The 17,575-nt window shown below is 35.5% G+C and overlaps 1 protein-coding gene across 1 annotated transcript in view; it reads right to left on the bottom strand.

Moving 5' to 3' along the window:
• Positions 1-11,683: 11,683 nt before the first annotated feature.
• The window catches only part of UBASH3A (ubiquitin associated and SH3 domain containing A), an 83,716-nt gene continuing 77,824 nt past the window's right edge, over positions 11,684-17,575 (bottom strand). Inside the window, exon 14 of the mRNA XM_012544360.3 lies at positions 11,684-11,986. Coding sequence (XP_012399814.1) covers positions 11,852-11,986 — 135 coding nt within the window. The 3' untranslated portion in view covers positions 11,684-11,851. The remainder of the gene's footprint in view (positions 11,987-17,575) is intronic.

The following is a 17,575-nucleotide window of genomic DNA, read 5'->3' on the forward strand; positions in this document are numbered from 1 at the left end:
TTTTTTAATATGTTATCTCATTTGATCATGACAACAATCTTATAGGTAGGTGATATTATCCCTATTTTACAGATAAAAAAAAAAAACTGAGTCCCAGAAAGGTTAAGTGACATGTCCAGACTCACAAAGTGAATGTTTGAGACTGGTTTCTATCTCAGCTATTCTTTATTTCTAACACTAGTACAGCACTTAAAAAAAATAAAGCTTTTTAATTTTCAAAACATATGCATAGATAATTTTTCAACACTAACCCTTGCAGAATCTTATGTTCCAATTTTTCCTCACTTCTCCCCACCCCCTCTACTAGATGGCAAGTAATCCAATATATATTAAACACGGTAAAAACATGTTAAATCCAATATAGGCATACATATTTATATCATTATCTTGCTGCACAAGAAAAATCAAATCAAAAAGGAAAAAAATGATAAAGAAAATAAAATGCAAGCAAACAACAACAAAAAGAGTGAAAATGCTATGCTATAATCCACATTCAGTTCCCACATCTAGAGGTGGATGGCTCTCTTCATCACAAGATCATTGGAACTGGACTGCATTATCTCATTGTTGCAAAGAGCCACGTCCCTCAGAATTGATCATCATATAATCTTGTTGCTGTGTACAATGATCTCCTAGTTCTGCTTATTTTACCTAGCATCCATTCATGTAAGTCTCTCCAGGCCTCTTTGAAATCATCCTGCTGATCATTTCTTTTAGAACAACAATATTCCATAACATTCATATATCACAACTTATTCAGCCATTTGTTAGCTGATGGGCATCCACTCAGTTTCCAGTTTTCTTGCCACTACAAAAAGGGTTGCCACAAATATTTTTGCACATGTGGATCCCTTTTCCCCCTTTAATATCTCTTTGGGATATAACCCCAGTAGAAACACTGCTGGATCAAAGAGTATGCACAGTTTGGTAGCTTCTTGGACATAGTTCCAAATTGTTCTCCAGAATAGATCACTTCACAATTCCACCAACAATGTATTAGTGTCCCAGTTTATAACACTCTTTTATATACTTCAGTTACTTAGCTGTCTAAACATTTTAACTGACTCCAGAATTAGTCCACATTATGACATGGCAAGCAAAAAAGCTTATGGGATCTTTTTACTTTCCTCTTTGTGTGTGTGTGTGTGTGATGTTCAGGTGAGGAGCAGGATTTATGATATAATTAGGTATAGGAAACCTCTTTATCATTGCAGACTGACACCTGCTCTGTCACCTGAAGCCTTAAGGTGTTTCTTGGGTTTGAGCCAATGAAAACTAGTTGGACTGGTTTGACTGGCCCAGCCCCAACTCCTTCTCTTCTTCCTCATTCAGGTTCCTGCTGAAATGCTACCTTAAGAGTTAAATCTCCTGTTTTCTTGCTCTTCCTTTCCATTCCCTTGCTCTGTGTTCCTTAGTAGGTAATTTAGAAAATATTTTCACTTTACTGGTCCTATAATTTACAGGTATCCCTTGGTATCATAATGGCTCTTTGTATTAAATGATAAATGTTTGCACCCAAATGGTCTCTGAGCCTTCAACTGTAGCATCGATATCTCTTCCTCCATGTATTACCTATTATGGACTTGAAGAGTGGACAATTATACTGATCCTACTAGTAAATATTATTTTCTTCCCTTTGTGAGTAGCAATAAAATTTGTTAAATTGATCATTGTGTGGGGTGATATTTCATCTGGACTTCCCTGTATCACATTGGAATCTTTTTTTTTTTTTTTTGTTATTGCTATTCAGTTCTTTCAGTCATGTATGATGCTTCATGATCCCATATGGGAATTTCTTGGCAAAGATATTGTAGTTGGTTGGCATTTCCCTCTTCAGATCATTTTAAAAGAAGAAACTATTGCAAATAGTCTTAATTAACTTGCTCAGGGTTACACAGCTTTTAAATGTCTGAGGCTAGATTTGGACTCATGAAGAGTGGTTTTTCTGATTCCAGGTCCAACACTCTATCTATTGTGCCACCTACCATAGACAATGGGATCTTAAGATATATTAAAAGAAGTATACTATTTAGATGAAAGGAACATATCATCTTGCTTATTCTGTTCTAGTCTGATAATTTCTACAATAATTTGTTCAGTTTACAGAATTTCAGAGTTGAAAGAAATCTCAGAAGTCATTTAGTCCTTAAAAAGAATCCTCTCTATAAAATACATGACATGTGGTCATCAACCTCTGAATACTTCCAGTGAGAAGAAATTCTCTATTCCCTTAGGCAACCCATTTCCCTTTTGGACAAATCCAGTTGAAAGTTTTCTCCCTCTTATCTCAAGTCTAATCTGTTTCTCTGTAACTCTATTCATATTCTCAAGAGCCGCACTGAACACATCTAATCTCTTTTCCATATGATAGCCTTTCAAATACTTTGGATTTAGTTATCATTTCCCCCCACACATCATCTTTCTTCAGTGAGAAGAAAGGTCAAATTTCTGTTGGTGCATATTGAATCTCAATGCAGATATAATCTGCCATCAACTCTGATAGTCATAATGTATACAAGTTCTATTATTGTGCTGTTTGCAATTTGTAAATTCAAAAATTATTTGTATGGAAAATTGAGAGTTTTATAATATATATTTTAATGCTTTTCATTTGGATAAATATAACAAAGTAAGATTGTTTTAAAAACCTGCAACTTTTTAAAAATTGAAATAATTTGAGAATAATCATAAATATTTTTAAAATTGTGAATAATTAAATTTAAATTCTATTCTCTTTTATTGCTTCTTGTTTTTAAGAAGTAAAATATCCCTTTGTTATAAACAAATACATAGTCAATTTAAGAGAAATCCAACTGAAACTGGACTACTGAAACTAGTATAGGCAAAGAAAACAGAAAAATACTAAGTAATGAAAATACAGAAACTTAAAGTAAAAAACCTAGACCCAGAAAATACAATTTACTGTATTTATCCCTGGTATTCATCATGGTTTTTATTGATGAATAAGAAAGATTATTTCCCTTGTATGCATGCTTTAACTAGATAGTTTATAGGCCTGAACCAACACCCAAGAAAATACCTACATCCCCTTCCTGCTGTTCTTCCACGATACCATTTTCTTCCTTCCTCGATATCATTTTCTTCCTTCCTCAACCTAAACTAAATATAGGCAGCTATGGTCTTATTGGCCAAAGTTCAATTTTCTGGGATAGTTCCTGAGTTTAGAATGTTAAGACCCTTAACCAATGAGGATGAGGGTCAGTGGTAGGAGGGATTTTTGAATTAGGGACTATTTAATCTGCTTCTGGAAAACATAATAAAACTTTATTTTGCTCCTGGAGTTATCTCCAACTTTTTAAAAATTATATGATGGTCACTGACCTGAGTTACACACTTATAACTAACAAATTGAAATATTTTGATAGTATGGGGACAGCTAGGTGGCACAGTGGGTAGAGTACCAACCCTCAGGAGGACCTGAGTTCAAATTTGATCTCAAACACTTAACGTGTCCTAGCTGTGTGACCCTGGGCAAGTCACTTAACCCCAATTTCCTCAGTTAAAAAAAAAAGAAAAGAAAATATGCACAATATGCATTGGCAAGACAAATGTATTTTTTTTTCTAGAAAAATTAGATGTTTTTTAATTAAAAAAGACTTTTTGAAAAACTCTTTCACACTGGAAGGATTACTTACCTCATACAAGATTGCTTACAGGATTAATAAGTGTAAAACCTTCACTTTATTGGAAATAGGATATTTGATAAGTGATAGGATTCTTGCATTTCCTGGTATAATAGCAACTATGCTGGATGAATATAAATCATGCTGTGCAAAATTAAGTGATAGTTTGAATGGTTCTATTTGCAAACAATATGACAGGATAAAGAATTGCCTATATGCTTGAAGAATTCCAGGACCGATTGCTTTGAGATCAATTAATATGAGAAACTAAAATCTTTCTATTTTTCAATGCTAGAGGATAAAGCAACAGATATAGTTAAGGTGTTCATTTGATTACTTACATATATATGATAGGTATTAAAGGTGTTGCTAGTAAGATTTGTTCCTTTGAAATGCTTTGGGTGACAATCAAAAGAAAATTTCAATATGATTTTATGAAGTTGATATGATGTCAAAGAACTATATTGGCATTCAATGATTGAGTTTTCTCTATGCAAGTACAAAAGGCAGGTCTTGCATGAATAAGTAAAGTTTGTATAAACAGTTAAAGAGTGTGGCTATATGACTATGTAGAAGTTAAAAGAATGTTTGAGGTCAGTAATAAAAACTGCTGTCAATTTGCCTCAAGGTAAAATGTCAGCACAGGCAGAAAGAATTAGAAACTGGTCTTTTGGCCTCTGAGCCCACAAATTTCTTAATTTTTATCTTAAGTGTAATATATTCAATCCTAAATGACTAGCATGTATTAGTATAATGGCTTGATTTTTAAACCATTCTTTTTATAGGAAAATGCAAATATGATTCAAATCTATCCTTATCCCATACCTCCTTATGATGTGGGAAAGATTCCAGTCTTTGATTCCCAACCCTCCCAGTTAATGTAAATTACCCATTGATCACAAATCCTGGTCCCTTTGAATTCCAATAGAAGATCCGGACCTGTCCCAGCCCCACCCGGATCTGAGCCAACTTTGGGGCTACACCCAAAAGCCCCTTGAGCTAAGTCTCCAACTTAAAAGGGCCACGCTGGGACACTCTCTTTGCAGAGATTCCAAACATGGTAGCCATGTGAGTACCCTCTGTCCACTGGACCCTCTGTCCAGTGCCCTCCTTGTCTCTACCTTCGCCTATCCCCTACTTCTAAACTCAATAATAAACCTCTTTTATTAATCTAGCTTTCGGGCCAATAAATGCTTTTACTGGGAATTCGCGCCGCTACTAGACCTCATTTACCGCCATATCCTTGCGCCGAATCCAAGGGGGTTGCAGGGGAGCTCTGTTAGACATTCTGTACCCCAAACCTGCCACTAGACCTTAACTAAACTCTAATTTCATTTAGGTACCCCAAATCTAGACCTCAACATTCGATCTACACCTCAACACTTACACTGAAAAAAATTATGCCTCTCTTTGGAGAGACTTACATGAACTGATGCTAAGTGAAATGAGCAGAACCATTATATACTTCAACAACAATACTATATGATTGTTGGAATCTTTACAAAGTGTTAAGACATTGGAGTTAATTTAATCTTAGAAAGAGTTATTTTGGGCCAGAACTTGAAACAAGGTACTAAGTGGAACTGATTGAACAGTGCTTGTGTTCCCACCTTTAGAGAGCTCATAAGTATCTAAGTACTCAATGGAGTTCACACGTGTAGGGCTTAGTCCGAATTCACACCTCCCTTAGGGCCAGAGAGCACTCTGGGAGATAACCCAGAATCCCTCTCCCTCCAGAAGGTGGAGTTAACCTTTTGGGAGATCACATATATAGGGAGCTTTTGAAGCTTGGGCTTAGATCTTCTTGTGGGACTTAGGAGACAGAGCACTCTGGGAGGAAGCCCACAAGCCCTATCTTCAAGGCAAGAGATTCATTGCATCTTCTACCTTGGTGCTGGCTGGAGGCTGAAGAAAGCAGAGGCAGAAGCCAAGGACAAAGCTGCAAGATCTCTTGGAGCCAGGCAGAGAGATAGGCCTCAACTAACTGGGCTAATTTAGAGAGATAGGCCTCAACTAACTGGGCTAATTTGGAAGGAGAAATAACGTTTACATTTTTACCAGCTGGCAGCGATTTTGGAGTAATTATTTATTTCAACTGAGACTAAGGCTGCCTCCAGGAAAACCTTAACATATGATGATCAATTCTGATGGAAATGGCCCACTTCAACAATGAGAGGATCCAAATCAGTTCCAATGGATCAGTAATGAACAGAAGCAGCTACACTCAGCAAAAGAACACTGGTTATAGTTACAAAAACCAACTCCTTTGGGATCTTAAATTCCTTGTAGGGTTAGCCCTGTAATTCCCTACTTGCCAGGTTTTAGTGGTGTCTTCCTCCTGCTTCTCTGCAAAAGGGCTTTGGAAGAATCTGTTCTCTTAGGAAAGTACAGTTACAAATTATCTAAATCTTCAATCCTTATTTCAGAGGCTAGAAATTTGAGACTTTTGTAGAAGCGAGTACACTCAGCTGCTCAGTTGTTTTGATGTCATCTTTTATTTCCATTCATAGTATATATACTTCAAAGTTAGAACTTTGTGGTTCCTTAGAAAATGGGGACATTAGAATCTTGATGGTGCTAGAATAGGGAAAGCAAGTAAATTATGATAATTACATTTTCCTCCTAAACCAAATATGATGCAATAGAAAGACTGATTTCTAACTTATTAAAAATGTGGTATATGGGGGACCCAGAGGAATCTGATCTCATTTGTACAAAGGGAAGGATTGGAGTAGTTTAAAATTTGAGCACCATCTAATGGCTTGCATAAATATTGCATTCCAATTAGTTGGGAGTCATATGGCATGACCTGTCTATCCATCTGCTTACCTTTCTGCCTCAATTATCAATGTAAAAAAGCACTCCTATAGAGAAGGAAAAACCTGTAACTATATCCCACAAATTATAAAAGGGTATGGTAGCACTATCCACAACAAGGCTCTTTTTAAAAAATATTTACTACATTTAATGTGGATAAACTAGATTCCTTTCTAATATGATAAGGGTCAAATGCACATTATCAACCTTATTTATCACAAAGCTAAAAATTCTATCTATGGCAATAAGATTTAATAATGCAATTTGGAACACAAATATGAGTCCATTCCTGGAGACTTGGCTAGCCCAAGACTAAAGGCTCAGACTTTTAATATAGATTCTTTTCCAGCTGAATACAAAACAGTTGTGAGTAGCCTTAGGGAATTTTACTAAATGTGTAATCCCAGCAAGGGCCCTTTGCTTATCTGAATTACCCCAAGATATCCTCAAGGCTTTTCCTTGTTGTATATTCTCTTGCTGCTATATCTTTTTTTTTTTTTTTTTTTTTTTTTTTTCATTATAGCTTTTTATTTACAAGATATATGCATGGGTAATTTTTTTCAGCACTGACCCTTGGAAAACCTTCTTTTCCAACTTTCCCCCTCCTTCCCCTCATCCCCTCCCCTAGATGGCAGGTAGACCCATACATGTTAAATATGTTAAAGTATATCACAACAACCTCTTTTTGCATGTTTCCTCCCCCCCCCCCCAACCCCCCTCAGGGAATATACTTTGATTTTGTTTTGTGTGTTTTGGTTGGGTTTGCATAAAGTCCCTAGAGGCCACATGTCATGCTCTCCAAACCACCCACTTTATGCTATTATTATCTCCTTTGTACTCAAGACTTTATGAGAGGCATCATGGAAAACTGGATAATGTTGGACTTTATTCAGGAAGATTCAAATTCCATTTTAGACACTTGTTTGATCCTGAGTAAATCACTTATCTCTCTAGACCTCAGTTTCCTCATCTGTAAAATAAAGGCTATGGACACTATTGTTTACATTATTTTTAGCTCTAAACCTAATCTAATATAGATTTGATGTGGTTAGTGGCAGTGATGAGAGTTGTGGGAATCCCCTCTGGTTGACACAGATCCAATGTGAAAGAATTCACGCATATTTAATTTGTATAGGACTGCTTGCCATCTGGGGGAGGGGGTGAAGGGAGGGAAGGGAAAAGTCTGAACAGAAGTGAGTGCAAGGGATAATGTAAAAAAATTACCCAGGCATGGGCTTTGTCAATAAAAAGTTATAATAAAAAAAATAATAAAAAAGAAGTAATGAAAATAAAAAAAAAACCAAAAAGAATTCACGAACCCAAAAAGTCTGAATGGCAAAAGGGTAGTTTATTGGTACTGAGAAGCCAGCTTTGCTAGGAAGACAGTGACAAGGTCCTGGTAGAGAAATAATAAAAGATTATCACTGAGAAGAGGGTCTCTTCACACCAGGCAGAGTCCTGGCAGGCAGCTTTTCCAAGAAGAGAGTTTTGTTGGCAAATTCCTACTTAGTACTTCTGCAAATATTTGGAGTTCAAAATGGTCATTTTATAATAAGTCTGGAGGTAGGGCTTCCATTGAATGAGATTCCTTCAATGTTGTCACTGCCCCCAGGCCTAGATTTCCAGCTGAATGAGACCACTTAAGTTCCAGCTAAGTAGGGAGTGATTCTGGGGTAATCTTAATGAAACCACTTAACTACCAAGGGTGGGTTTCTGTCAGAGGAGAGTTTCAGAGCTCACCCCAAAAGTCAAGGAGGAAAGTATCAGGGATCATCCCCTCACATTCTTTTGTAATTTTTACAATCTTTTCTACTGAGCTTCTTCCTATTCAAATCTGAGTATTCCAGAGTTTCCTTAATATTGCTCCCATTTCTAGGATTTCCTTAGCTCTCAGTTGATTGATCAAGTAAAGGGTAACAGACACACTTTGGGATGAAAAAGAATGGACTCTTCCCTGGCCCTGCTACTTAATCTATCTGCTTTCTTAAAGACAAGTTGCTGAGGACTCTCAATGACCCCCAGAGACAGAAATAATGACACGAGTGTAAATTGAAGTATAATTTTATCACTTTTTAAAAACAAGGGCTAATATGAAAATTGTTTTACATGATTTTCATTTATAATTTATATCATATTGCTTATTTTCTCAATGGCTAAGGAATAGAAGGATAGAAAATTAAATTCTAAATTTGAAAAGAAAGAGTTTTAAAAATAAAATAAAAATAAAAAGACCCTCAAACTTCTAGGGTTGGATTAACCAGAGATGATTATTGGAGAAAGTAAGTTAATACCTAGAATTTAAAAAAGGATATTTGAATGCAAATTGACCACATATTAAATGATATAAAATAGCATTTTTCCTATACCCTTTTTCTTTATTGCATCATCTCATTTAATCTTTCTTAGAAATTCAGTTACAGAGACTTCCTGGTCACGTGGCTAACGAGATAACATACTAGGCATTATCTGTAATCCTTATCACCTCTCCAATCTCTCACAGTATAGATAAAGCAATTTCAGCTGTCTCCATGGTCTAGGTAGGTTATCAAGAAGCCAAACAAGTTAAAAACTCAATGAGCTAACAATAAGTAACCTAACCCTTAATAAATAATCACTGAGTAGTTTTTCTCCCTTGGTTCTATCACACTTCCTATATAATCCTGATCACAAGCTTGCAACAAAACTGAACTTCATAAGCCAAACCCTCCTTCAACTCTTTCAAAGGAAAGTAGATCTAAAGTCGAAGTGGTAGAAATTTGCTCAGCACCATTCTGTGCTTTAACAGAACTCTGCCTGATTAGAGGAACAGAGGAACCAGGACAGTATAAATGACCAGGCTTATGATAGAGATCAGATTCACACTCTGCTAGAGTTACATGGAGATCCAAACTCTAAATAGCAGAAATCTCTCCTGTAATGTTCGGGCTAGCTTTCTGGAGGTCCTCTGGAAGGCCTTGGTCTCAGCAGGATAGTCACCATGAGAATGGTCAAGAATAGAGTCTAGATTCTTTATTCTGGCTCAATCTTGATCTCAGTGCAGGAGGCATGAGAGCCACTATGAGGTTGGTCAAAGATAGAATGTCTCTCTTTGAGTCCTTGTTGGTCCTTATATACCTTATTATAATTACATCATTACAGCACATTAATTATGTGTGAACTTAGAGAACTATTACATCACCATGCTAAGTACTAAGTGTATATGTGAACTAGAGAACAATCTCATCAATTCCACTAGGTTAATGCCTTCTCCAGAGGCATTAACTTCTCCAGAACTTCTCCAGAGTTCCACCTTCTACATATTCAATCTGTGATTGCAATATGGTAGTATTCGCTAGACCCATGCAGAGTATTTTGATTATAGGTGTGTGGGACCAGTGCTAGATCCCTTTCCCCCAAATTAACTAATCAGAGACATCTTCAGGTACAAAGAGAAAACATTTATTTAGTCCCTGCAGGGAGAGGTCCAGACACACATCCGGGAGCCATCCCAGCTCTTCCATGTGCTTGTGGAATCTGAGCAGTTTCTGGTTTCTCAAGGATTTAAATAGCAAAAGACTTGAGCCTTTTCATTGAATAGACTGAAAGGACATAACCATTCTTGACCAATAGTCACCAATGTTGTCTGCTTCCCAAAGCTCACATCACTTCTGGTAACTTCCTGCATTCCAGGGTTCAAGACCTTAGTTTCAAACTGAGAAAACTTCATCCAATCAGTTCCATTCAATCCTCCCTCTTTTTAAATCCATTTGAAGATTTCTTACCCCAATATATATATATTCCACTAGGGCATCTTTGTGACCCAAGCCTTTGGGCTGGTCCCTCTTCAGTACTAACTAATCTGCCCTCTACCATTTAGAACTAACACCTACACATAAATGGAAGCTTTTAGGAATCACTTTAGCTACCCCTGAGCAGGAATCGCCCTACTTCCACTAACCCACTATCTGTCTGGGAAATCCCGTCATCACAGAACAGATTGGCATCTGGCAGCCAGTGTTATACAGCACAGAGGAGGGCCCAGGGACTTCAGGGCCATTGTCACATCATCCCCACCTCAAGCAGCCCAGACCCAGATTCATGTGGGACAAAGGTCTGATCTTCTGAAGCTGCTTCAGGTTGATAAGGAGTGTAAAGCTAGTACTATCTAGTGGGGTCCAGCTTGAGAGGAGACAAGTGATTTGTAGATGGTGTCAGCAGCGTCTGGAACTGAATGTCAGAATCAGGTCTCAGGTGATTTCAGATTGACCAAGTGGTTGGAATTTCATGACTTGGAGTCTGGAAGAAGCAATTCTCACAAGTATATTAAAAATACAAGGACTTGGAGCAGCTCAGTGGGTAGAACACCAGCACTAGGAATACCTGAGTTCAAATCTGGCCTGAGACACTTAACACTTCCTAGGTGTATAACCCTGGGCAAGTCACTTAACTCCAGTTGCCTCAGAAAACAAAAACAAAAATAAAATAAAATAAAAATACAAGGACTAAATATGAGCAAAAGAAAAGAATAGACAAAAGTAGAGTTAATATGGAGATTACTAGGGATAGTAATCAGGAACCCCACCCAGAGGAAGACTGAGAGGGAAGATGAGGCTACTCATTGCATATAAAATAAAATACTTATATACCTGTGAGCTTTGAATAATTGGAAATTATTGTATACTTCACTATTTTGATGAAAGGTGGCAAATTTTATTTTGAAGTTTCAATACTTAGAACTATAATGCCAAAGAAACTGAGGCAGGATAGAGATTAGAGAACAATTTAATATTTTATTTTTAAGGGAGAGATTTCCTGGGACCAAATGGATCCATGGTTTGGTTCCAGGGCTGAATGAAACTATCGTCTCCAAGAATGTAGCCGTGAATGTGGGTTACAAGATTTTCTTATAGAGTAACAAGAATGATGACATAATGGGGAAGGTACCTCAGATGAGGATGACATAATAGAGGCAGGCACCTAGGATGACATAATGGTGGGAGATACCGGAAAGGCTCCTGATATTCTAATAATGTCTAAGATATAAGATCTTTATCCTATCAAACATTAAGAGGGAATGATTATAGCCTGACATCTTGGGGCTAGAGTAACTGAGGTAGGACAATTAGGGAAACTGGATAAGGACATTAAAAGGGACACAACAGAACACATTAAAGATACATGCTAATATAACTTATGCTTAGATCATAAATACAATATGAGATTTCTTATGGGGTTCTATAGAACAAAAATTACTACTAGCCATACCACAATCTAAAAATGTAAATTTTATTTATAAATTCATGCCAAGAGAACAAAAAAGAAAACCCTTCACAATCATAATATTTTGTAGTTCCATAAGGTGCTGTCACAAGGAGATATTTTTTATTCATTACATTAATAATGGAAAGCTTTTAACAATCTTGTATCCACTTTCTCCAGTTAAATGCTGAATTTGACCCATGGGTTAGTGTTTTAACTGGTGGGTTGTTCAGCTGCCATTTATTCTCTTCCACTTCTTCACAGAAACACATGCCAAGTGAAGGGATCTAGAAAAGAGATTTTAATAGCTTGTTAATGAGGGTTTTTGGCCAAGATAGCCAAATGGAGCAGATAGCAGAATGGAGACAGAACAGCATCAAATTCCCATATGCTTACTTCAACAAAAATCTTAAATTCATATAGGATAGAATAACAATTAGGAAATCAAATGAATAACTATAATGTGTTTCTTTCTCCTCTCAAGAAATACATGGATTTTATTCAGGAACCCATAGCAAAGTTAAGAGAAGCATAGGCAAACAAGCTTATAAATAATGAGTAACTTTCAGGACAGTTTTGCAACACAACTAGACTGGCCAGAGATTTTTGTAGTAGGTACTTATTGGAGTCCAGCTCCAATGAATACCGAGAGTGTGAATGAATATCTCAGGGCTGATGGAAGATATACTTTGCAATTTCCATTTATTAGTGTGAGAGCCAGAGTTTATAATATATATATCTTTTAGGTTACATTATTACTAGCTACCTTCAGGTGACAATCATATATACCTTCCAGGGTTAATGGAAAGACCATACTTTGACATTTATCCAACTTAATTATCAATATCAAGGTTCTTATCAATATAGAATTGTAAATAGCATAGTTATGATGCTCATCAATACCAATAGAATTGTAAATAGTTGTGAAGTTTATCAACACCAAAGTACTTGTGGAAATAAAGTAGTAAATAGTAATATATTTACCTCAATTATATCCTTAATTCATTCTTAAGGGGTAAATAGTATAGTTGAAATATCTTGTTCCTGTCTCATGCATTCTCCATCAAGATTGTCTTAAGTTTATCTTGTATCTTTATAATTCATTGCTAGGAAGATGATGAGCCAATAGTTTGAATTGCTTGCCCTAATAGAGATCAGATCTCAAATAAAATCTCTAGGGGATTCTTGCTATTCATGGACTTTAGTCAATACTGGTCCTCTACAGGTACTGTATTCTATTTCAGTATCTTTGCCAAGAAAATACAAATAGGATTATAAAGAGTTGGACATGACTGAAATGACAAAACAACAAGAAATAGATTGATTGGTGTAATGGATCAGTTGCATAATACATGAAAGCAAATAAGCACACTAAACTACTGTTTAACAAACCCCAAATCCCAGCTATTGAGGCAAGAACTTACTATTCAACAAAATCTATAAGGAAAACTGGAATATAGTCTGACAGAAATTAGGTATTGATTGACATCTTATATCATATACTTGGATAAGTTCAAAATAGTTACACATTTAGATCCAAAAACTGACATCATGTAATGCTGGAGAAACTGAGCAAGACAGAGATTAGAGAACAATTAAATAGTTTATTAAATAGATATACTGGGACCAAATGGATCCATGGTTGGTTGAGGACTGAATGAGACTATTGTCTCAAAGAATCCAGCCCTGAGTATGGGGACAGCAAGATTTTTATAGGATAACAAGAACAATGACATGATGGGGGAGGTACCTGGGGGATAACCTAATGGGGGGAGAGGCACCTAGGATGACACAATGGAGGGAGGTACTGGAGAGGTTACTGATATTCTAATGGTGTCTAAAATGGATAGATCTTTATCCTGTCAAACATTAAGAAGGAATGATTATAGCCTAAAGATATAAAACCTTTATCTCATCAAACATTAAGAGGGAATGGTTATAACCTGAGGCAGAGTAACTAAATAGAACAATTGGAAAAACTGGGTCAGGACATTAAAGGGAACTGTGGCACAACAATCATAAACAATTTATTGGGGCATGGAAGAAATTACTTGTCAGATCTATAGATGGGAAAGAGTTCATGACCATACAAGAGATAGGAAACTCGACAGGAAGTATTATGATAATTTGATTATATAAAATTAAAAAATTTTTGCACAAAACCAGTGGAGCTCAAGGAGAAAAAACTAGGAAATTGGGAAAAATATTTGCATCAAGATTTTTTTGAAAAAGGTTTCATTTCTAGGTTATTTAGCGAATTTGATCAGACATAAGAATCAGAGCCATTTTCCAATTAATAATCAATCAAAGAATATGAATAAACAATTTTCAGAGGAAGGAATTCTATGTGGCCCAATGTATATGAAGTGGGAGGGAAATTGTTCCCTTTACTGAAGCTGTGTTCCCTTTAAGATTATCACTAAACTGTATTCCCTTTAAAATTAAATTGTGCCCTCTTTTTGATCTGAAAAATCAGGATCTCTTAGGCTCCAAGGAGTCTAGAGAGAGAGAGCCCAACTTCCCAGGATGAGAGAAGTAACACTATTCAAGGGCAAATCAACTCCCATTGATCTTTTTGAAATTCTAAATTCTCATTCAATTGAGAAATCCTGTTCTGATCAGTTCAAGCTGTCCCAGCCTCCCTCCAAGATACCCATATAATAGGCTCCCTTAAACTCACTTGCAGAAGGCCTAAAGTAGCTTGTTCAGTTGCTGAGAAGGCCTTCTCAGTGCCAAATTCCATTTCCCCAATAGGACTCTGCTCTATAGAAGTCAGTCTCTTAGCAAACTGGTTTCTATCCAACAATAAACTTTCATTTTGCAATGAATAATTCAAGAATAAATGAATTCTTTCACTTTAAACCTGTGGCCAACCAAAAAGGGGATTTTAACAACTCTCTTATTGCCACAAACCTCATTACCACCAGGAATTGAGGGGATACAAACCTTATCATATAGAGTGCTAGTGAAAGGGGGATTATAGATACCCAGAAAGGGAAATAAAGATGTTGGTAGCAAATAAAATTTTATAAAAGTAGAAACAACCTAAGTTATCACCTACACATTAGGAATAATTAATTAAAAGGGAAGTATTAATAATTCTCATCCATGAGTTGCTGTTGTAATTAATTTTCCATCTTATACAACCAATCTTGTGTTAGTATTATATTATGAATTACAAAGTTGACTAAAGAGACAAAATCCATACTTATTTCGGTGCCAAAATTACTATTTATAGCTCTTTATTAGTCACCCAAACTGACATTATTACTTATCTATAAGGAGGTGGAAAGCATATTTTATCATGCATTTGAAACTGTAGTTGGTCACCGTATATATCAGAACTCCTAAATCTTTCAGTGTATCTTTACAATATCACTCTCACTATATAAATTATTCTCCTGGTCTTCTCTCTTCACTTGGCAATAGTTCATACAGATCTTCCCAGGTTTTTATGAAACCCTTCTCATTTGGCAATCCTTTGAATCTTGCTAAACTAGTCTTCCTAAAAAATTAAATATTTAAATATGAATAGGAAATTAAGGCACTATAATATTTATTAAGTAGAGTCATGTTTTTAAAAAAGAGGAATTTGGATTTATTCTGAAAACTTTGCTGAATTGAAATTATATAATTCAGAGATAATTCGCTCATGCTTATTTTTGTATCATGTATGGTGATTATCTATACACTGAAAAACATATTTCCTGAAAAGCTGCTATGTTCACTGACTATTATTTGATTGTTGTATTACATAACACACAAATTTTTAAAAAGCAATTCATTTGCTGATCAAAAAATAAAGAAACAAAGAACAGAATGATTAGTTGTCAGCAGACAAATGGAAAAGACCCATTTATGCTATTCCTCCAGAACATATACAAGAATAGTTAAAATATAATGAAATAAATATAACCATACTGCATACCATGAAATTAATATGTTAATAATTACTTTAAAATAATAAAATTATTTTAATGGAGGCAAAATGTTTTTATATTACTAAATAAAGATTTTAAATATTTAAAATGTTTTGTAAGATTCTTTAAAATATCTATTTTATGCAGGTTGTATAATGTATATAATGTATTATATGTATAAATATCTATATCTCTAAATAAATACATATATTTTGGGAATACATTCTGATTTTTATTGATAGGAACATAATGTCATAAAATCAAAAATTGATTTAAATATTATTTTGCAAAGATTTAATCAAGTTAGATTTAATATTTCCCTTTGCAGTTCCTTCTTGTAAACTTCACTCACCATTTGTAACCTGGAGAAACTTGCCTAAAGCTCAAGCTTTTTTCTTGTAATTATCTCTACCTTTCTTTTTGATTTTTCCAATTACATGTAAAAAGAAATTTTTAGCATTCATTAAAATTTTTTTGAGTTCAAAATTTTCTTTCTCTTTCCCTCCATTCCCCCTCAGTGAGAAAAGAAGCTTTTTGATATAGGTTTTACATGAGTAGTAAAGAAAAGCACATTTTACATTAATAATATTGTGGGGGTAGCTAGGTGGTGCAGTGAATACAGGAGGACCTGAGTTCAAATCTGCTCTCAGACACTTAACATTTCCTAGTTTGTGTGACCCTAGTGAGTCACTTACCCCCCCCCCCCCCCTTGCCTTAGGAAAAAAAAATAATATTGTGAAAGACCAAAATAAAAAAACCCCAAGAAAAATGGAGAACTTTAAAGAAAAAGTATACTTCAGTCTGAATTCAGATTCCATCTATTATTTCCATTATTTCCCTGTTACTTCCAGCTCTGTAAATTCCCCCCTTTCCCCCATCATCCATTTTCCAGAGAAACTTGATTAACCTAAAAGATCAAATACTATTGTAGCAACTCCCAGGGGAATCTTGTGACTCAGATCATTGGTCTTAGCTGTGGTTAAGGAGATTTCAGAAGGGGAGGTTCAAATGGTGTAATCTCAGTTCTGACTATATCATCAATAGCCAATCAGAAAAAGACACCTTTGATGCTTGAGATTTTGTTTTGTCATCTTGCTATTTGTTATAAAAGACCCTGTCAGCCCTTATTCAACATCTCTGGCATTATTGAGGTAGTCTTTGACTCACTGCACTAGTAGATCCACACTGTGTTAATTAAGTGATAATTCTTGGAACTCTATGCCTCAGTTTACTTTGTTGTCAATCATGAAATCTGTAAACTAAATATCTAGTTTCACTTCTGTCCTTTGAAAATACAAATGGGTAAACAGGGCAGTTTCCTTTACCTCATGGTCAATTCAAACAAATAATACAGTAAGCCCTAAAAGTTATAAAATAAAATTTTATTCTTTATGTGAAAATGGTGGAGAATGAAGGCCAGAGAAAGGCAAGGGAGGAACAAAATTGATGTGATAACTATGAGAAGGTTATAATGCCTTGCGATTGTTTTAATTTTCCTTTTCTCCTTTTCATCTAGCAGGAACTAGTAAGTCTGTCCAACATTCAACATCTCTAATAATGAAAAAGAATCTCATGTAACAGTAAATAGAAAGTGAATTTCAGACCTAGGAAAGCCTAGATTTATGTTTCACTTCTGATACCTACTGGTTACATGATCCTGGGTCAATCAATTAACCCTTTAGTGTTCTAAGTAACTCTCAAGCTGTAAATTGTAGAGAAAGTATTGAATTTTATTTGTGAAATTTATTCATCTAGAAGATATCTATTTTAATCAAAACACCAATCTACTCCCTAATCCAATGTTATTTTGGTCCTTCTCAACTGCTGTTTTTAGTAATTTTGAACACCTAATTTTATTTTTATGTCTCACTCCCATCCTCAGATATGTTAGACTGCTTCCTGAAGAAAATACCTATGTAAACACAAAGCAATACCTAAGACTCCTCTGATCTCATG

The sequence above is a fragment of the Sarcophilus harrisii genome, chromosome 3, assembly GCF_902635505.1.
Source record: "Sarcophilus harrisii chromosome 3, mSarHar1.11, whole genome shotgun sequence".
NCBI lineage: Eukaryota > Metazoa > Chordata > Mammalia > Dasyuromorphia > Dasyuridae > Sarcophilus > Sarcophilus harrisii.